The sequence below is a fragment of the Talpa occidentalis genome, unplaced genomic scaffold (assembly GCF_014898055.3).
Source record: "Talpa occidentalis isolate TD23 unplaced genomic scaffold, MPIMG_talOcc4v2.1 talOcc4.17, whole genome shotgun sequence".
Lineage (NCBI taxonomy): Eukaryota > Metazoa > Chordata > Mammalia > Eulipotyphla > Talpidae > Talpa > Talpa occidentalis.
The window spans coordinates 56,026,332-56,046,299 of record NW_023601754.1 but is presented as its reverse complement, the minus strand read 5'-3'; the positions used below and the strand labels follow the sequence as shown (position 1 = coordinate 56,046,299).

Sequence of the window (19,968 nt, the reverse complement as noted above, 5' to 3'; positions counted from 1 at the left end):
GGTTTTTTAAAGGTTTATTTATGCATACAAGACCTGGGGTGCAGGCCAGAGGTGCAGGAGGGTGAGAGGATTCACCAGAGACAGAGTGGGGAACAGGACAGGCAGATCCACTGAAACACACTGCTGAGGGGAGCAGCGGGGAGACAGGAGAGGTCTGCTGTGCCATGTGGGTATCTCCCTGGCCGGCCGGGGAATCTAGTTTTATGAACTTTTTGGGTTTTTTTATTTTTATTTTTTATTTATTATTATTATTTTTGTGTGTGTGTGTGGGACCCTCGCCGGTGGCCGGGGATCGAACTGGCGATGCAGAGGCTGCGGGCAGCCTCTCAACCCAGCGCGAAACCGCTGCGTCACCAGGGGAGGCCCAGTTTTATGAACTTTTTGAAGCCAGGAAAGTCATCAATAAATATTTGACTATTGCAGAACTTAATACTGCATGATAAAAATCAATTGACAATAATAGAAAAATATACTTGCCACATATGATAAAGAGCTAATAATTAATACGCAAAGAAATCTTAGTGAATATGGAAAAAAAGACAAAAACAATAGAAAAGGAGCAATAGCTATACATAGATGTGTCTCGGAAGAGCTAATCCAAATAGCCAAAAGATGAAATAAATCCACCCCACCCCCGCTGAGAAATGCACATTAAAGTGCTGAGGAATCTCTCTATATAACCATCACAATAGCAAAAAAAAAAAAAAAAAAAATTGTGCAAACATCTACTGCTGTAAATTTCTTTTTTGGAAAGAATTCTGTTGTCTATTAAAATTGTACCCCTTTCAGGAAAAATAGACCATTTCAATGCAGCAATCCCACTCCAGGAAATCTGCCCTACAGCAAGGCACATGATCGTATAAAATAACATGTTCAAAGTCCTCTACGGCATTTCCTGTAGCATTGTTTGTGATGGCAAAGCCTGGAAACTGAATCCCATCAATATGTGAATATGTGAATGGTTGAATCACTGAAATTGTCATAACCTGGATCATTAGGCAGTTTTGAAAAGCAGCCCATATCAACTGACCTAGGGGGACTTCTGTGCAGTGTCATTTTTTTTTCTTTTCTAAAATTATGTTTATTGGGCCTCCCCGGTGGTGCAGCAGTTGAGCGCTGGGTTGCGATGCTGCCCACAGCCTCTGCAGTGCCGGTTCGATCCCCAGCTGCTCCCCGGCCACCGGAGGAGGGTCCTGCATGGTGCGCTAGACCTCTCCTGCCGCCCGCTGCTCCCCTCAGCAGTGTACTTCTGTCCTTCTGCCTGTTCTGCATCCTGCTCTGACTCTGGTGAATTCTCTCACCCTCCCGCACTTCTGACTATACCCAGTGCTTGTATAAATAAATAAATAAATAAATCTTTTTTAAAAAAAAATTATGTTTATTGAGGTACTATATTTTGTGCTCTATTATTAAATGAAAAAAGCAGCAGAGAAATATATATTACAGGCTCTTGTTTTCATAAAACTAACCAACCCTCACATGTACCCGTATGCATGATGATTCTGTGAGTACAGAGAAAGCTATGGACAGATACACGGCAGTCATTAGGTACCATATTGTAGGAGAAAACAGGTACCCGGAAGTTATCCAATACTTTTTTTAAAGATTTATTTATGCATACAGAACTGGGGTACAGGCCAGAAGTGTAAAGGGTGAGGATTCACCAGAGATAGAGTGGGAAAGAGAACAGGCGGATCTACTGACATGCACTGCAGAGGGGAGCCGTGGGCGAGACAGCAGGTCTGCTGTGCCATGTGGTTCAGGTCCCTGGCCAGGGATTGAACTCATTCTGCAGTGGCTGGTGATAGCTTGATAGTGCTGAGACTTTAACCCCTGTGCCACCAGGGAGGCCCTCCTATATTTTTTAATTTTTTATAATGAGTGACTTATTTAGATAGTAAAAATAAAACCAGTATTGTGACCAAAAAATATATAAAAGGTTTAAAATCGTCTGTTGGGTAATTCCTTTATGCAGTAATGACAAGTTCCGTGAAGAGGGAGAGGAGTTCTTCAGTGCTATGGAGACTCTGGGTACAAAACAGGGTGACAGGTTGCCCAGTGAATGAAACTTGGATCCTGCCTTCCGGAAAACCATAGTCTAGCGAAGGAGAGAGATAAGTGTTCTCATAACACTAACCTTGATTAAAGACTGCCACTGACTTGTGGGGCAGACCTTCTCACTGCTTTCTAGTGGTTCTAGTTTAATTTCCTCTTTTAACCAGGATTTTTATGAGTATTTTTAAACTGCCAAGTTAAAATATTTTGGTCTTTTTTGTTATTTCTATTTTTGTTAGATTCTGCAGAACATAGCCTTAAAAATCTCTACTCCTTCCAAACATGCCATTTCTTTTTCTGTGGTCAAAAAAATCAATTTTTCTAAGTGTTCCAAAGACAAAGAGTTTGGATGTTGGCTATTCCCGGCTCTGTTCTGAGTCCTTTCACATGTATTAGCTCCTCATAACAATCTTTAGAGATAGGTATTATCTCTGATATGAGAAAAACAAGACACGCACAGGTTAAGTAACTAAGTCCAGGCTACACAGACCACCTGTATAGCTTGCTGGACCAAAGCTCCTGTTTGGCTAGATCAGGAATGGCTTTCTAGCTGAGGACCGAGAAACCTTTCCCAGGAGGCCACATGGGACCTCCAGATCCAGGCCAGCCATCCGCCAGTGCAGCTAGAGAAGCCACATGACTTCTCTGAGCCTTGAGTTTCTTTGTAGAATTTGGACATTGAAGCTACCCTACAGGGGACTGTGCTGATTCCATAAGATCATAAGGCACAATTGGTTTTAATGGGGTATTTCTTGAGGTGCAGGGTCAAGAACTATACGATTCAGATGCCTCCTGGTTCACACAGGGGTGTGGTATAATTCGTAAATATCTGTTTGGCTTTTGCCCCCAGATCCTGGCACGGAGGACTTGCCGGGTTGTAGAAGTGTCTCATTGTTCCTAAGAAGCTGAGTTTAAGCAAACGGGGTGACTTATTGCCAGCACTGAGGACCCTGAGATACCTCAGGACAGTCACAGGTCTCTAGAAACACCAACCAACTTCAGCGCCAACCCCCACCTCTGGGGCTGGAGAGGCTCTTCTGTCACATGGAATCAGCCTTGTGTAATCAGCCTTGCCTGTGTAATAAAACCCCAATAAAAACTGGGAAGCTTCCGGGTTGGCGAGCATATTGATGTGGCAGGAGGTTCAACCCCCCCCCCCCACTCTTGTACCCTGTGACCCTGATTATCGCTGTTCTCTCTGTATCTCACTTTCCATCATTATAGTAAAGCAGTAATTATAAATGTAGCCCTTTTGGGCCTCCCCGGTGGCGCAGCGGTTAAGCGCTGGGTTGCGAAGCTGCCCGCAGCCTCTGCAGCGCCGGTTCGATCCCCGGCTGCTCCCCGGCCACCGGAGGAGGGTCCCACATGGCGCGCAGACCTCTCCTGCCGCCCGCTGCTCCCCTCAGCAGTGTACTTCAGTCCTTCTGCCTGCTCTGCTCCCCGCTCTGGCTCTGGTGAATTCTCTCACCCTCCCGCGCTTCTGACTGTACCCAGTGCTTGTATAAATAAATCAATCTTTAAAAAAAATAAAATAAATGTAGCCCTTTTCCTGAGTCCTACATGTCATTCTGGCAAGTTGTGGACTCTGAAGAGGAGTGGTGGGAACCCTCAAATTTGTAGCCAGGTTGGACAGAGGTGTGGGTAGCCTGAAGGGCTTGTGACTGAATTCTTCGACTGGGGTCTGCAAAATCAGGTGGCTCAGGTCAGAATTGCACTGTGGGAGCCTCCCCGGTGGCACAGGGGTTAAAGTCTCAGCACTATCAAGCTATCGCCTCTGTGGCATAAGTTTGATCCCCTGGCCAGGGAGCTGACCCACATGGCACAGCAGACCTCTCCTGTCTCGCCCACTGCTCCCCTTAGCAGTGTATTTTCAGCAAATCTGCCTGTTCTGCTCCCCACTCTCTCGGGTGAATCCTCTCCCCTCCTGCCCCCCGCACCTCTGGACTACATCCTAGTTCTTGTATACATAATAAATCTTTTTTTTAAAGTTTTATTTATTTATACAAGAGCTGGGGTACAGGCCAGATGTGCGGGAGGGTGAGAGGATTCACCAGAGACAGAGCGGGGAACAGAACAGGCAGACTGACGAAATCCACTGCTGAAGGGAGCAGCGGGCGAGACAGGAGAGGTCTGTTGCGCCATGTGGGACCCTCGCCCGCCGGCCGGGATCGAACTGGTGCTGCAGAGGCTGCAGACAGCTTTGCAGCGCGGCGCTCAACTGCCTGCACCACCAGGGGAGGCACACATAAATCTTAAAAAAAAAAAAAAAAAATCACTGTGGAACATTCAGTTACTGTGGAAGAATTGGGGTTGGAACCTGAAGGATGAGATATTTCCAGCCCTTTCCCTGCTGACTGCCCCCAACACCTTGGATTTTTTGACTCTGCCCAAGCCCTGGCGAGCTGGAGAGGGAGGATCAGATTGTGTAGCTAGCGGAGACTGAGGCGTCCAGCCTGCAGGGAGCCAGTGACTCCACTGCCCAAATTAGGGATAATCACTTCTAGGCCACAGAAGGAGCCCCCAGATGCACCAAGTACTTAACATGATTTTGTTGTTCCTGGGAAACCAGTTTATCCACAACCTCCTATTAAAGGCAATTTGAACTGGGGGAGAAGGGTAGGGGAATTTGTGACTTAAGTTCAAATTGGAAACAACAGCATAACAGGCGCAAGTCACATCTGGTAAAAGACTTGCATGCACTCAGGACTCGGCGAGAAGCAAGCAAATGCTATTTTTCAAACAAAAGGAAAGATTTGAACAGACGCTTTGTCAAAGCAGCTGTGTAAAGGATAAATAAGCAAAAAAGATGCTGACCCTCACTAGGAGAGTGAATGAGAGCCACCGCGAGCTAACACCGCACGCCTGTGTGAGCGGCTGAACCCCAACCAGTGTTAGTGACCCCAGCTCCCTGCACTGTTGCCGGGAGTGTAAGCCTGGCAGCTCCCTAAAAACGTTCCCCCCCTCCTAGGTGACCCCGACTTTCCATTCCCAGCATTTACCCCAGGGAAATGGAAGTACTGTATCCACAGAGACGTACATGAAAGCCGACAGCAGCTTTATATGTAGCGGCCAACGCTGTAACCAGCCGGCACGACCTCCACGGGTGACCAGCTAAACAAACCCTGGCCGGCCCAGACCACAAATGCTCCCGGCAGTGAGAAGGCCGCTCCTGCGTGCAGCCACGCGCCGGACTGCAAAGCAGCGGTGCTTAGTGCAAGCAGCAGAGGAAAAAGGAAGTCCAGACCATGTGACTTGACTTACATGAATTCTGAAAAATGCAAATTTCATCTGTCATGACGGAGGCAGGAGGCAGATCAGTGGTTTCTCCGAGGAGCAGCAGGAGCAGGTCACAAAAGGGCAGAGGAAACCGGGGTGAGGGAGACGCTCACTATCTCACTTGGGGTATTGCGGGTGTGTATATACGCCTGTGGAAGCCTTCAAATGCAACATACCCACTTTACCGTGTGCCAGTTACCTGCCCTGCAAGCTGCTTGTGAAAAGAAACAATAGAAGGAAGTGAAGGGAGGGGGGCTGCCAATAGGTCTGCAAGGGAAGCCCAGTCCCTTGCGTTACCTCTTCTGGGTTTCCTCACCTAGGAAAGGATTCTCTTAGCTTTTAGTTTAGGTTTTGGATTTTCCTAACTGGGTTTCAGTTTTTGAGTGACCACCTTGAAACACTTGCACCGCGTCACCTGGTATTTCATACAACACGGAAAGGACCAGTGGGCGAGGAGGAACCAGTCACCAGTTGGACACCCCAAACCTCCCACCCAACCCAAGGACGAGGCTAGTAACCCAATACCTCTACAAATTCCTAACCCTGAGCCCTCCTCCCGCACCCACCCAGCACCTTGAACCTTTCGCTGCCCGCCCCCCACCAATCTAGCTTTGTCATGTGCGCATCTAACCATCAGTAGATGGTTCTATTTGCTTGCTTCTGCTGTCATACTGTGTGCAGGTGTTACTCAGTTTGCTGTTTCAGTTCTGTAGTACATCTCCAGTAAGATTCATCTGTACCCTGGTATTATGTGCATGCTGTATTTCCAATCCTCCCAGCAGCCCTTAAGGCAGACTTAGTGTGTGGGGGGGGTGGGGGATACTGGGGGCTCCCAGGGCCCTGGCCCCGCCCACAGGCTACCACAGGACACCATCCCTTCACTGGGAAAGCGGGAGTGAGGGTTTACAGTGCACCGGGTGTTGGGTACGCCCCAGGGATCCCAGCCAACACCCAGGTCCAGAAGTTTGTTTCCCTGTGGGCTCCTCCCTTTGACCATCTCCACCCTCCTGGGACACCCACACCTCTCCCACTCGCTCATGAGAAATGTTGACCCCCCCGAGACTCCACCCAGGAGGGCAACTGGACAGCAGCCACGACAAAGGCAAACACGGCCACCCCGGCTGGGCAGTGCCCCTCCAGGGAGTCATCCTCGCGGACACTTGAGGGTAGTGTGGCATCCACGTGAGAATATTTATTGCAGCGTCTTTGTAATATAAAGTAGTAGAAACAATCCAACGCCCATCAATACAGGCAATTCATGAAAGGGGGACCACACAATGGAAAACCACTTAGCTGGAAAGGAACCAAGGGGGGGCCCAGAGCAGGCTGAGTGGAATCCGTGACCAGGAACATAGACAAGGGAGGAAGGATAATGCATTAAGGAAGCCGAGCTGCCAAACTATGCATAAATACTTCCAGGAGGTTCGAAAATGACAGGGTGGGTGGCCCTTTTCATTGTATCCATTTGGTATTTCCCACGCCAGGGGCAAGGGCTGCCTATTTAAAAATACATTAAAAAAATAACAATTCTCATCTTTCAGCACATACTCCCCAGCTTTGGCCTTGCTTTGGCTTGTAGCCAGCCTCTGCCAGCAGCAAATATTTCAGAGGCCTCCACCTCCCCTCCCCTGCGCTTTGGCACATTACAGGGGGACCTCCATTTTCCGAGCCCAGAGGCGGCCTGCCACAAGGTGGCGCTGTTTGCTGCCGGCTCTGCAGGAGGCAAGTCAGTACTCCGGGGGTCAGGGCCTGCGCCAAGGGGACCTTCCCTCCACCCCTGCACTCCTCGACATAATCCTCTAGGAGCCTGGCCAGGTCAAGTTCCGGAAGGCACTCCTTGCACCCCACATTTGGCCCATCAAATGCCTTTCAGTTGGGCTCAGGCAAACCTCCAGAACCTGGAAGGTGCCTCTCCTCCTGGGTGTGTGTGGGGGGGGAAACCGGGCACGGCACCCACGTCCCCGGACTGGCTCCCTCCCCATTTCAGCCCCAGGACAGTAGGGTCACAGCAGTCAGGCTCTGTGGAGTGGGCAGCAGGGGTGCTGGCCGCCCCCAACCCCGTCCAGGGCTCTTGCAGGCTTCTCATCAGCTGCCATCTGCCCACCACCTCCCACTCATCTTTTCATTCGCTTCTTAAACATCCACCCACGGCCGCCAGGTGTAGAGAAGCTCTTACTCCAGCCCTCGCCTGGATGTCAGGAGGGAGGGCAGCCGGCGGAACAAGGTCTGACGACCCACAGGCCTTTGCCCAAGCTCCCCCAGACCAGGGCCCTCCCACTCCCCACCGCCGGCTCCAGCTGCTGCCCCTGCTTCCTCGGCCTCACCTGCCCAAAGGTCGACAGTGGCCTGCTCTGTGCCCTGGCTGGGAGCACAGAGCCTGTGAGAGGGACAAAGGAGCAAAGCGCAAGGTCAGCTGGGTGGATGGACACGCAGAGAGGCAGGGCTGTGGGCAGTGCTGGTGACCCTCTGTGCGTCAGGGAACACCTGCGGGCCAGGCCCAGGTTCATCTCAGCAGGGTGCAGGCTGACGATCAGCCTGATTTCAGCTGTTCCGCACCTGACAGCAGGGAGGCGCCAGGGCGGGGCTGCAGTCAGGGTCTGCGCAGTAGCTCTTGGCCTCTCCTGCGTCCTTCCACAGGGTGCCTGGTGAGATCCTATCTGGGGGAGGCCCCCATGGATGAGAGTCCCCCCATCTGCATGATTCCATGGAGGGCTCAGTGCAAAAGGGGCCTAAGGCTGCCAAGCAGAGCGGCAGGGAGCCCAGGGAGGCCCAGCACCTGAGCTGCCTGTGGGGGGCCATGGGCCTCCATCGCCTCTGCCTGCTCCCCTGTGAGGGAGTCACCTGAGCGCAGGTGGCCCCTTCCCTGGTGCAGGAACTGCAGGGAGGGAGCAGGGAAGGGGGGCAGTGGCTCCATCCCCCCATGCAGAGGGACCAGTGGATTAAAATTAAACCGGCTTTAATAGGAATATAGTTCTCTCTCTTAAATACTAGATTCCCCAGGACAGGGCACGGGGGCAGGCCTGGCAGAAAGAGGCGAGGAAATGGACACAAAATGGAATGGATGGCCTGGGGGCCCTGCCCTACTCGGGGCGTCTGCCTGCCTTGGGGCCCCAGGGTTGGGCTGCCTGTGAGGGGAGAGGGAGGGGACAGCAGCTTCCTCTGGTCCAGTTATTGCAGAGGCGTGGGGTGGGATCCCTTCCCTTCCCAGCCCTCAGTTCTCAGGATTATTTCTGCCCTTCTTTGAGGACAGGGCAGGGCCTGAGCTCCTCTGGTCTGGGAGCCGCCCCTTGCCCCAAGAGGACTCAGACTCAGGCCGGGCTGGAGCGGGGTGCCGCTGGCCAGCGCCTGCTAGTAGCTGCTCTGGTGGCCCGTGAGAATGTACAGGTTGCTGTGAGCCCCTGGGTTGTCGGTGGGGGTGCTCTCCAGGATGATGTCCCTGTGGGGGGGAGGGCCGGAGGTGAGTGAGGTGGGGAAGGCCCCGGGCATGTCCCTCTGGCCTCCAGGATGTCTGACGGATGTCTCCCTGCCACGTCCTACCTGTGGGCCCCAAGCACTCGAAAGATCCTGGTCTCATCTGTGATCTCCTGGGTCACCTGGGAAGGAGAGGGGCATGAGGCCACCCCTGTGAGTCTTCTCCTAAAAGGTGGGGACAGCCCAGTAGGGGGCAGCCCGCTTCCTAAGCCCCTTTTACCTCATTGGTGTCCAGGCTGCGACCCTGCATCCCGTGGCTCCAGAAAGCCAGCACACTGTCCTGCAGACACACTAGGAGGGGCCAGGTGGCCATCAGCCCTGTGTCTGCCTCGGGGACGCTGGCTCCCCCAGCCACGCTCCAAGTCCAGGTTGGGGCCGCTGAGGCCCTCCCGGACCACAGGGGGCCAGGATGGCTCTTGAGAGGGGCCCCGGAGACTGCTCCCCCACCCGGCTGCGGTCGCTCACTCACCCACAGTCTCAATGGGGAAGTCGAAGGTCAGCTCGGGTGCCAGTGTGGCCGTGGGCTCGCCCAGCAGGTCCACGATCCTCACGCAGCCTGCACAGGGAAAGGGCAGGTGGGCGGGAAGGGAGACCCGCCCCGGCTTCCCTCACCCCCACCCTCCACCATGCCCAGCCCTGACCCGGGGCACTCACGGTCAAAGCAGACTAGGACTGTGTCCCTGTCCACCTGGATCACCTGCTGGGCTGAGCCTGGAAGCCCCTCTGCAGACAGAGAAGGGAGAACAGCTGAGCCACCAGCCCCGCTCTGGCCCCACATGGACATGGGGGTTAGGCTCCCGCCGGCCAAACACACCTCAGCCTCACCACCGCCTGGTGGGGCCAAGAAAGCCATTCTCGCCGAACAGCTGGAAACAGAAGCTCAGAGAAGCCAGGTGAGCCACACCGGGCGGCTCAGTACCTGTGCAACCTCAGTTTTCTGGGCCCGTTTCCTGACTGTCACACAGGCTCGACCGTGCCTCCGTGTAGGCCCGTCCGTGTTCAAGAACGAAATATGGTGTGTAGGACCCTGGCAAGGGCTGGCACGCAGCAGGGCCTTGGTCCAGCGTGCCATGCCTTCTCCTCTGCCTGTTGGCACTCACTCTGCTCCCCGGCACTGCCCCACCCCCAGGGCCCCCCTCCTGGCTCAGCATGGAGGCCTCAGCACAGCCTTGCCTCGTTTGGCTTTGTCCCAGCAGCCCCTATGGTGCAGGTTTTTCTTATTTGCTGTGCCCTCTGGTCTAAGAGTGAAATCTTTTATGGGAGCCCAGCTGGAGGGAGGCCGAGGGCTCCCGCCCCAAGGTGTGTGTGGCGCCCTGGCTGTATTGCGCACGCGCACACACGCGCACCCAGCTCACCAGGTGGGATGAGGACATCAGGCGTCAGGCCAGCCTCCAGGGGCAGGATGTGGAACAGGACACGGCAGCCAGGGCCCTCAGGGCCCTCGGCCCCCACGCACACCTGCGGTAGCTCCTTCCCATCCAGCACCAGTGGCTCCAGCATCCCTGCTGGGCTAGGCAAGGGGCTGGAGAAGTTCTGGGGGGAGCAGGGGGGTCAGATCTCCTTTCCCAGCATGGCCCAGCCACCCGCCGCCCAGGGTCCCAGCGCCCTGCCCGCCCGCCCCGCACCTTCAGCAGCAGGAACTTCTGCAGCGGCTCGTACCACTGCAGCAGGAGCAGGCTGGCAGGCAGGGCGGCGAGCAGGAAGGTGCTGCCTGTGTAGGGGTTCCGCACTGCAGGAGAGGCAGGTGGTGGGCACCGGCCCGTGAGCCCACCCTCTCCACTCCCCCCACCGCGGCCCATTCAGCCAGCTCTTACCCACGCGGCACTGCAGGCAGCCTTTGGTGTCAGGAATCTTGGTGGACAGGGCAAAGCGCCTGCAGGGGGAAAACCAGGCCATGTCATGGGGGCCATGGTGGGCGCCGCCCAGCAGAGCCCTAAGAAGTGGAGTTCATCACCTCCCCAACCTTCTAGGGGCGAGACTGAGGCTTGGGGAGGCTGCACCCGGGTGAGCCAGCTGGGAAGGGTGCAGGAACTGAGGCCATCTCGAGGTGCAGCCCCCCCAGCAAAGCCCAGAACCGCTCTGCTTCAGGGTCACAGCTGAGTGCGCAGCCCTGGACCAGCCACTAAGGTCTCTGCACCTCAACGCCGCCACCTGCAGGACAGGGCTAGCAGCGAGGGGCAACGGAGCTGGAACTGGGGAGGCTGCCAGCCGGTAGGGCACCTCACCCCCAGGTCAATGTCCTGCGTGCCGACGCCCCCACACCCTATTTCCAGTCACTCAAAGTCCTTCTTAGGCAAAAGACAGGGCGTCAGTGAGGAAATGAATGAAGAAGTAAGAACATGGAGGGTCCGCAGCTCATCAGCGGGGGCCTGGCGGCGCGAACACGGGAACAGCCCCATCCGCAGGCTGCATGTCACCGGTGAGCCGTCAGCCCCAGGCCAGCAGGGCCTGCAGGGAAATGAGCAGCCGCTGCCTCAGCTGACGCTGCCACACAGGTGGCTCACCCTGGAGCCTGGGAGAAGCAGGGTCCTCGCCTTGGCTGCCCGGCGTCCCCCCAGCCCCTAAGGCACTTCCTGAGCCTGTTCCTTCCTCAGGATCAGGGCCACAGGTCAGCAGAGCCGGCCTGCTGAGGCGCTGCACCTGCCCTCTCGCTCTCCAGCTGTGCTCTCTTCTCTCCCTGGTTCCTTCCACTTCCTCCCCAGCAGGCCTTTGCATGAGACAGAGGCAGAGATTTCTGCATTTGTCTTTCTCTCTGAGCAATTCTGATGCCCTGAATTTACATTTGACGTGGACACCAAGAGCCTGCTGTTTCCCACACATGCCCCAAGTGCCTGTGACCTGCAGGGGCTCTAACAGGCCTGCTTCCTGCAGGTCCTGGGCTGAAGCAGAGAAGCGGCTGGCGACTGAGCTCAGAAAGCCCGAGGCCACGGGCTCCAGGTGCGCCCTCCAGAGAACAGGCAGGAAGGGCCGGGCCAAACCCCCATTCCCCCCCCACCCCGATCTCCCCAGTGGGTGTAGCACTGGCCTGGCCTCCTCTGCCCTCCCCTCCCAGCCCACCGGCTGCCACCACCCACCTGGTCAGGGCGAGGTCTAGCCCCCAGCCCACGCCTTCCTCGGAGCTCAGCCTCGCCCGCCCGGGACTGATGGAGGTCCCCCTTGCACATGTCAATACGACGCTGACCTCCGCCCCGCCCAGAGCTGATGACAGCTCCATCCTTCCGTTGCCTGGGCCAAAGCCCTCGGAGGCATCCCTACTCCATTTCTCTCCATCCACCGACCGTCAGGAAATCCTGTTATTTGACTTTGAAAATCAAACCAGAACCCACCACTTCCACTTCCCCGCTGCCCCGGCCCAAGCCAAAGGGGCCCCACCTGACAGTGCAATGGCCTCCTGACTCACCCCCGCTTCCACCCTTGCCCACGAGTCCATTCCCCGCACAGAGGCTGCAGTGACCTCAACACTTCCACCCCCGTCACTCTTCAGAAGCGGCCTTCAGGCTGCTTGGCACAAAGTCAAAGGCCTGGCTGTGGCTATGGGCCCCCCACACTTCCTACCCCCCGTCACCTCCCTTCCACTCCATCCATCTGGCCATGCTAGCCTCCCTGCTGCTCCTCAGTCAGGTCGGGCCACTCTGCCTCAGGGTCTTTGCACTGGCTGTCCCCACCCACCTTGGGGGGCCTTCCCTGGATGGTGGCAGACTTGCTCCTTCACCGCCTCCAAGTCTTTGCTCAGACAGCACCCTCTCCACAAGATCCGTCCTGACCACCCCGTTTCAATTCACGCCCTACCCTCTTCTCCCTGCTCTTCTTCACGTAGCACTTCATGCATCGCCACAGAACACACTCCCCTTCCTGTGGGCCTGTCCCTCTCAACAACCTCTAGAGAACGGAAGGGTCTCTCGGTGCACAGCGGTATCTCGAGCCCCCACCCAGCTGGCACATTCATGGCGCTGAGAAGGTATGCATTCAAAGACTGAGTGAGGGACTCTGTCGTGGACGCTGCCTCGGCACCTCAATTAAGACCAGATACAATCTGCACCTCTGGAGGCCTCCCGACCCCTCCCACTCCCTTACCTCACTCCCACCTCCTCAGTATCTCCTGAGTCGGCCCAGTTCTCACCATGCGGTAGCCGAATCCCGTCCTTTCCGGGGGCCTCTTGTCAGTCTCCTCACTGCCCCCACAGCCAGCCAGCTGATGCCTCTAGTCATCTGTCCAGATGAGCCCTTCTCCCTTTCCTCACAGCCAGCCCCAGGAGAGGACATGTGCCCCGACCTGGCCCCCCAGCTCCCCGTTGCCTGGCCTAGGTGGCTGTCTTGGGGGAGGCAGAGACCCAAGCTAGCCCGCTGAGCACGGGCCGGGATGTTTGTGGAAGTTATCTGGGAACAAGGTCTAGCTGCACAGGTGCTGCGCCAGGGGATAGTCAGCCCACAACTGCGGCAGCCATCACTTGCCAGCAAGGCTTATGTGAGAATGAAGGCGACGAGGAACACAGAGCCAAGAGAGGCAGAAAGATCCCTGAGGTTGCTGTTTAAGCCCAGATCCAGCCAAGCCTGAAGCTAACCGAGACTTCAATTAATGAACCAATACATTCTCTTTTGTGCTTAAGCCAGTGAGTTGAGTCACCTGCAACAAGAAAAACCCTTACTGACAGAGTTCTGAAACACTCGTGGGGGGCCTCCCTGGTGGTGCAGCGGGTTGAGCGCGTGCTGTCACGCTGCCCACGGCCTCTGCACAGAGGTTCGATTCCCAGCCGGCCAGAGAGAAACCCACATGGCGTGGCAGACCTCTCCTGTCTCGCCCGCTGCTCCCCTCAGCAGTGTCCTTGGTCTGTCTGCCCGTTCTACTCCCTGTCCTGTTTCTGGTGAATTCTCTCACCCTCCTGTGCCTCTGACTGTACCCCAGTTCTTGAGTAAATAAATAAATAAAACACTCGTGGGAAGGCTGCCAGTTGAATAAAGCCCACATCCTGGGCCTGGCATCAAAGGGGAGGCCCTGCCCCCTGTGCAGCCTCCCCGGGGGTTGTCCTGACCTCCTGCCTCAGGCCAAACCCCTCACAGCTCCCAGTGCTCTAGATGCACTTCTAACTTGCTGTTCCCTCTGCCCGAAGGCTATTCCCTCCATCTGCCCAGAAGATCTCCAGGTACTGTCACACCCCACGAGCTCATCAGGGTTCGCTGGGTCCCTGCCCAAGGCCCCCTTCATCTCAGGACTAGGGGGCTGTCTGTCAAGAACTTCTTTGATTCTGCATCCCTAAGCCCAGCACAAGACCCGGCGCATAGTAAGTGCTCAGTAAACGTTGCCCCACACCCGACCAGCCACTGCGCCCCCAGCGTGCCAAGCCCTTCCACATCCACTGGCTCTTTCTCGTCCCCAGTAGGTAGCAGAGGATCAGCTGCAATGACCGGCAAGGAGACAGGCTCAGAGGCAAAGCCGCCAGGCTGGGGTCACAAAGATGCAGTCACAGGCTAGGTCACCTTCCAGCCCCTCTGCTCCCCACTGCCTCCTCCCAGCCCCCTCCCCTGCCTCCTCCCTGCCCCACCTGGGGATGATGCGCTGGGTGAGGCGGTTGGTGGGGATGGAGAGGGGAACCTGTTGCTGGAGTCGCCGCTGCTCAAACAGGCCTGGGAGGTCGTGGGCCCAGATATGCGTGGATTTCCCTGCCAGGGAGAGAGGGGGTCAGGGTGCGGGGGGATGGGGGGGCTAATCGGGGCCCATCTGCCCCCACCTGTACCTGAGAGCGAGAGCAGCACGTTGTTCACACAGTAGAGCCAGATGCAGCGGTGGGAGATGAGCTGGAGGCCAGAGCAGAGGTGGAGGGTCAGTAACCCGGCCTGGCCCGGCCCCCCACTCTGCGGGCTCACCTTCTCCAGGGTGTCCTCGTGCAGCTCGTGCAGGTTGAGGGTGTAGACGCCTTCCTCGGCCCCCACCACCAGGAACTGGTCTGCAGGTTCGGACATAGGGTCAGGGGTCATCCCCACCCCCTGGGCCACGCTGGGGACTGCCACGCCGTGGCACCCTCCCTGCCCCAGGCCTACCACGGGTGACAGGGTGGACCCAGGTGACCGCAGCGTGGATCCGCAGGGGACAGCCATTGAAGACCTTGGAGAAGCAGGCGCCCATCTGCGGGGGAGAGGCAGAGGCGGCTGAGGGGCACAAGACTGGAGGGGCAAGGAGGGCAGGGAGGGGGGACCCCACAGAACTGTGGGGCTGAAGAAACAAAAATACTTACGTGCACCTTGGGCGTTGGGGGAAGCCCATGGCAGGATGATCTCTGGGGGAAAAAAGGAGTCAGGGCCGAGGGATTCCCTGGCCCCCAACTTCCCAGCCCCTCTGTGGCACCTCCTCACCTCAGGATCCTCCCGGTGTTTCATGGTGGTCCAGGCGGTGGGGAGCTGGGGGGGGCTTTCAGGCCCTGGGAGAGGTGGAGGTGGGGTCCCTGCAGGCACAGACCTATGAATTCCAGCCCCAGCTCTCCTACTCCAAGCCCCCCCCAGGGCCTATATCCCCAGGGCCGGGGGCTCACGTGGGGGGCTGGCTCGAGGGTCCTCGGTGGGAGGTTCAGCAGGGGACAGCCCCACGAATGGGGCTCGCTTGATGGTTCCTATGGTGTCATCTGGGGAGTCCAGCTCCTGGCAGGAGAATGGAGGCCACGCCCCGCTGTCAGCAGGTCCCCTGAGCTATAAACTCCCCGCTGCCCTCGCCAGCATGCCACCACTCCCTACCTGCAGCGGCAAGGCTGGCCGGATGGTCAGGCTCCTGGGGACATAGCAGAGGGAAGTGAAGCATGAGAAGAGACTGGGCCCGCCCAAACCCTCCGGCCTGCACCCTCTGCCCCGGCCCCTCACCTTTCCTCTAGGGCCTCCTGGACTGACTGCAGCAGGCTCCTGGCCGGTGCAGGGGAGGGGGGTCAGAGGTCGGCTCCTCTGGTGCCCCCTCCCGCGAAGCCTCCCTCTCTCTACTCACCCGCTCAGCTCCTCCTTTCCCAGCAGCGTCCACTCCTCCTCCCACTGGGGGGAACCAAGTCAGAAAAACGGGGAGAGAGGCAGAGAGGCAACGTGAGGGGGGCCGGGAGGTTGTGGGAGACACACCAGACAGGCAGAAAGGAAGTGAGTGGTAGCAGGCAGGCGGTGACGAAAGACAGAGACAATGAGGCGAAGAGATTGTGAAAGAGAGACAGATGGACAAACGGCAGGAGAGAACGAGACAGACAGCGAGAGCCAGGCGGAGAGACCGAGGTGGTGGGAGCGAAGGAGATCTGACAGGGAGCAAGCGGGAGCAGTGAGTCATCCTCCAGGCCGGCGCAGGGCAAGCGAGGCACTGCAGAGCGGGGCGCTGCCAGAAAGGCACTGTCACCCTCACTCGAAAAGCGGCCCAGGCCCATGGGCCGGCCCGTCCTGCTCAACCTCCAGCAAGGCTGCCCTCCCCACCTGCGACCGCCCCTCTGCAGCCAGCCCTCACCGGTTCATTTAGCGGGTCTGTTTCCTTCCTGCGTGGGGCACCAAATTTCACCTGGTGAACTGGGGGTGGGGGGTGCAGCATACAGAGGTTAGGGGGTGGAGTGTCGGGACTGACCCCCATGCTCACACCAAATCCTGATACACACCCCCCCTCCCATCCAATAGAGTCCTTCCTACCAAGTCCTCACCACACAGAGTACCCCATCAAATCTGCACAGTCCCCCCAAATCCACATAAACAGTTTCCCCCAAGTCCACACACAGCTGCCCAGGAGACTCACACTGGATCTCCGAGGGGGTCCTCTCGGCCGGGCCATGCTGCCCCCGGGAGTGAATGGTGTCTGGAAACATGTCGTAAGTCTAAGGGAGAACAAGAGCAGGCCTCACCCCGGCTACCCTCCCAGGCGCTCTACACACACCAACATGTTCATTTTCACGACAACCCTCTGAGACCACAAGGGAGGAAACGGCACCCTCATTTCCCAGATGAGAGAGCCGGCCCAGGGAGGCAAGTGACAGGCCCCACAGACAGCAGAAGACGGCCTAGCCAGGGCCACGGCCAGCCTGGGCCAAGAGCAGCTGCTGTGAGGGGGGCAGGGAAGTGAATGCTAGCTCAGGGGAGAGCCCCGACGGGGAACACAATTGCAGAGAAGCTCCCAGAGTGGAAATGTCCAAGACAAAGAGAACTTGACCAAATCACCTTCACATTTCATATAGCCAGGCCAGGCCCAGCCGTGTCTCCCCAGTTCCCCACACTTACCTCCAGTTCACAGTCTTCTGGGGAGGGGGTTCCCAGGTGGGGGTCATTGACTTTGTCCAACAGCTGTGTGAGCAGAGCCCGAGGGAGCTGCTGGGTGGTGAATGGGTGCTAGAGGATGGAGGGGGACACGTTGGCCCCTGGCTTGCCGGCCCCTGCTTTCCAGCATTGATACCCCTGCCCCACCCCTCTGCCTCCCACCTGCAGAAGCTTCTCTGCTGTTGGTCTCTTCTTGGGGTTCTTGGTCAAGGCCAGCTTGAGGAAGTGGTGGAAATTCTGGGTCCTAGTGGGCACAAGAGTCCCCCACCCCCAGACCCAGGTGAGCGCTCGGTTCAGGGCATCCTGTCAGCTACCACCTGCCGCCAGAGGAGCCACCTAGGCCCGAGCCATCTCTACTGCAGCATAACAGCAACTCCATCACACCCTCCTCCCTGTCCCCACTGGTCCTCAGTCAGTCCAGGTGGAGCCTAGGCTCCTCCCATGGATGGTCTGTGGAGCCCAGAGAGAGCAGGGCTCTAGAGGCTGGCCCTGGATGTGGCAGAAGCCTCCTCCCCGCCTTGGGGCCTCAACAGGGGGACCTGGGCCCTCACCAGCGTGTCTTGTCCCTCAGCTTGGGTGGTTGGAAGCTGCTCTTTGACATGAGCATCAAAGCCCTGTGGAGAGGACAAGATGAAGGGTCAAGGGTCAGCAGGGACCTGGGGTCAGGCCAGGGGCTCCTGTTAAGCTGACCTCATGGGGTGCAGGTGGAAGAGAGGGGGCTGCAGCTCGCCCAGCTCGATGGCGGTGATGCCCAGTGCCCAGACGTCACACAGCTCATTATAGCCACCTTTGCGCTCCACAGCAGCCACCTCCGGGGCCATCCTAGAGGTGGGGGCACAGTCGGATGGCCAGGTGCCCCATGTGGCCCTCGCCCCCTCAGGCTGAGGTGTAGCCTCACCAGTACGGAGTCCCAATGAAAGACTTTCTCTTAGCCACGGATGCCGTCAGTTCTCCCGACACCCCAAAGTCAGCTGCAGGGAGAAAGAGCTACTCTTACCTGCCGCTGGCCAAGGCTCCCTGCCCACCTCCAGGCCTCAGGCTCAGGATGTACTTGGCGGGGCTGACAGCAGGTGGCCCAGGTTCAGCCTCATTTGTCACTGGCCCAAAACAAGGCCAGGCCCCCCTCCTGGAAGTGGTCAACCCCCTTTGATCCCTCACCAAGTGCCTGTTGGATTCCCCACCACAGCCAGCTTCTACCAGCAAAGAGCTTGCTTCCCCCCAAGGGAAAACTAAGGCTCGAGTAGCAAAGTGACTTGCCCAGGGCCACCTGGCACCTGGAAGCAGACTCTAAGACCTCAGGAGCGCCCACAAACCCTCGCCCTGATTGTGACCCCGGGTACTGACCCAGCTTGACATCTCCCTGGAGGGTGAGGAGAAGGTTGGCTCCCTGTGGGAATGGAGAGAGAATCCCGTCTGGTGCCCCAGAGCCTCCTCCTCCCTCCCGCCGTGCCCGGGTCAAACCCCTACCTTGATGTCTCGGTGCATCTTCCCCTGAGAATGCAAGTGATGTAGCCCCTGGGGACAAAAAGGAGGCCCTGAGGGCTGCAGCCCAGCACTATCCTACCTCTCCTGAACCCCCTCCCAGGACCGGGGCCCCCCACCCAAGCCGCTTCCTCCTCCCCTCTCCCCAAACAGGAAGTGACTGAGCCAAGAGGGAAATGGGCTGCTTCCGGCAGCAGAGCAGGGGCCCCTGCCCCCAGGACCCACAGCCCCTCAGACCAGCCCTGCCCAAGGCACTCCACCCGCACCCCCCCCCCCCAGCTGGCTGGACTCCTGCCCCCAGCTTCTGGGGACTCGGGGCGTCAGCATCCTTAGGGGCCCAGCTACCTTCAGTGCCTCCCGGCAGACATAGGCAATCTGCCGTTCCTCCAGGGGCCCGGTGGCTGTAGGGAAGGGGTGAGGATTGACACAGGGTCTGGGGGATATGCTGACCCTCCCAAACCCCCCTGGGAGGGGGAGAGCAGGCACTGCGAGGTGGAAGGAGTGTTGGCCACGTCTGGGGCACACCCTGGAGCACAGAGCCCAGAGACGACAGCGTTTCTCTCAAGGTCACACAGCCCATTAGGAGCGGAGAGGGAGTGAAGCAGTCCAGGGCCCCAGCGCTCCCCTCTGGCCCTGGGGTGGGGGTGAGGGTGGGGAGCAGGCTGCGGCCCTCTGGGGGCCCTCACCGTGGTAAATCTCCTGCAGAGACCCCCCTCCACAGAACTCCATGCAGATCCACAAGCGGTCATTCCTGGGGGAGGGGGCGGGACACAGAGCCGGGTGGGCGCAGGGCAGGGCCGCGGGGGCTGCCCAGAGGGGCAGGGGGCACAGCAGCCTCACCTGAGGTAGCTGCCAATGTAGGCCACCACATTGGGGTGCCGGCACTCGCGCAGAATGGTGATTTCCTGCTGGAGGGAGCTGATGTCGTCCCCTGGGGCGCACAGGGCATCATGAGGCGCCGCACCGGGGTCGCCCTGACTCAGCGCCCCCATCTGCAGAATGGGCACAGGGCGCGCCCGCCCCGCGGGCCGGCGGGCGCCGCACGGGGCCTCCCGCCGCCGCCCGGGCCCGGGAGGCGCCCGCTCCCGCCGCCCCGCCGCCCCGGCGCCCGCCCTCCCGCCCGCGCGCAGGCCCGCCGGGCCTCACCCGGGTCCAGCTTGACGATCTTGACGGCGGCCAGCTCCGACGTGACGGCGTCGCGGGCCTGCGGGCGGCGGGCAGGGCGCGGTGAGGGGGGCGCGGGGGCGGCCCCGCGGCCCGCGCCCCCGCGCCCCCCGGCCGCCCCGCACCTTGTAGACGTCGCCGTAGGTCCCGGCGCCCACGCGCTGCAGCAGCTCGAAGCGGTCCCGCGGGTCCTGCAGCGACACGTCCCGCAGCAGCGCCATGGCCCGGGCCGGGCGGCCGGCGGGCGGGCGGGCGCAGCTGCGGAGC

The 19,968-nt window shown here is 58.4% G+C and overlaps 1 protein-coding gene across 1 annotated transcript; it reads right to left on the bottom strand.

The window, feature by feature from the left end:
• Positions 1 to 6,438: 6,438 nt before the first annotated feature.
• Positions 6,439 to 19,922, bottom strand: MAP4K2 (mitogen-activated protein kinase kinase kinase kinase 2). Its single transcript, XM_037517631.2, has 32 exons — positions 19,827 to 19,922; positions 19,684 to 19,741; positions 19,378 to 19,468; positions 19,224 to 19,288; positions 18,883 to 18,938; positions 18,523 to 18,570; positions 18,400 to 18,442; positions 17,954 to 18,026; positions 17,746 to 17,877; positions 17,607 to 17,669; positions 17,218 to 17,299; positions 17,020 to 17,127; positions 16,541 to 16,619; positions 16,262 to 16,320; positions 15,767 to 15,810; positions 15,649 to 15,687; positions 15,526 to 15,559; positions 15,327 to 15,432; positions 15,151 to 15,239; positions 15,033 to 15,074; positions 14,839 to 14,923; positions 14,665 to 14,744; positions 14,535 to 14,595; positions 14,343 to 14,460; positions 10,617 to 10,675; positions 10,428 to 10,531; positions 10,158 to 10,335; positions 9,457 to 9,525; positions 9,272 to 9,358; positions 9,023 to 9,093; positions 8,869 to 8,924; positions 6,439 to 8,767 (listed from the first exon to the last, which is right to left on the bottom strand). Exons 1-32 carry the CDS (start codon positions 19,920 to 19,922, stop codon positions 8,680 to 8,682), a joined length of 2,463 nt encoding a protein of 820 aa, XP_037373528.1. The 3' UTR covers positions 6,439 to 8,679.
• Between the last annotated feature and the right edge of the window lie 46 nt (positions 19,923 to 19,968).

What these genes read in the sequence shown, in the direction of transcription:
- MAP4K2 (XM_037517631.2), bottom strand. Translation starts at nt 19,922, where the DNA reads ATGGCGCTGCTGCGGGACGTGTCGCTGCAGGACCCGCGGGACCGCTTC. An exon ending in TTCATTGGGACTCCGTACTG is followed by an intron (nt 17,878 to 17,953) that starts GTGAGGCTACAC and finishes CCCCACCTCTAG; the next exon opens with GATGGCCCCGGAGGTGGCTG. An exon ending in AGTCCTAGTCTGCTTTGACC is followed by an intron (nt 9,359 to 9,456) that starts GTGAGTGCCCCG and finishes TTCCCTGTGCAG; the next exon opens with GCTGCGTGAGGATCGTGGAC.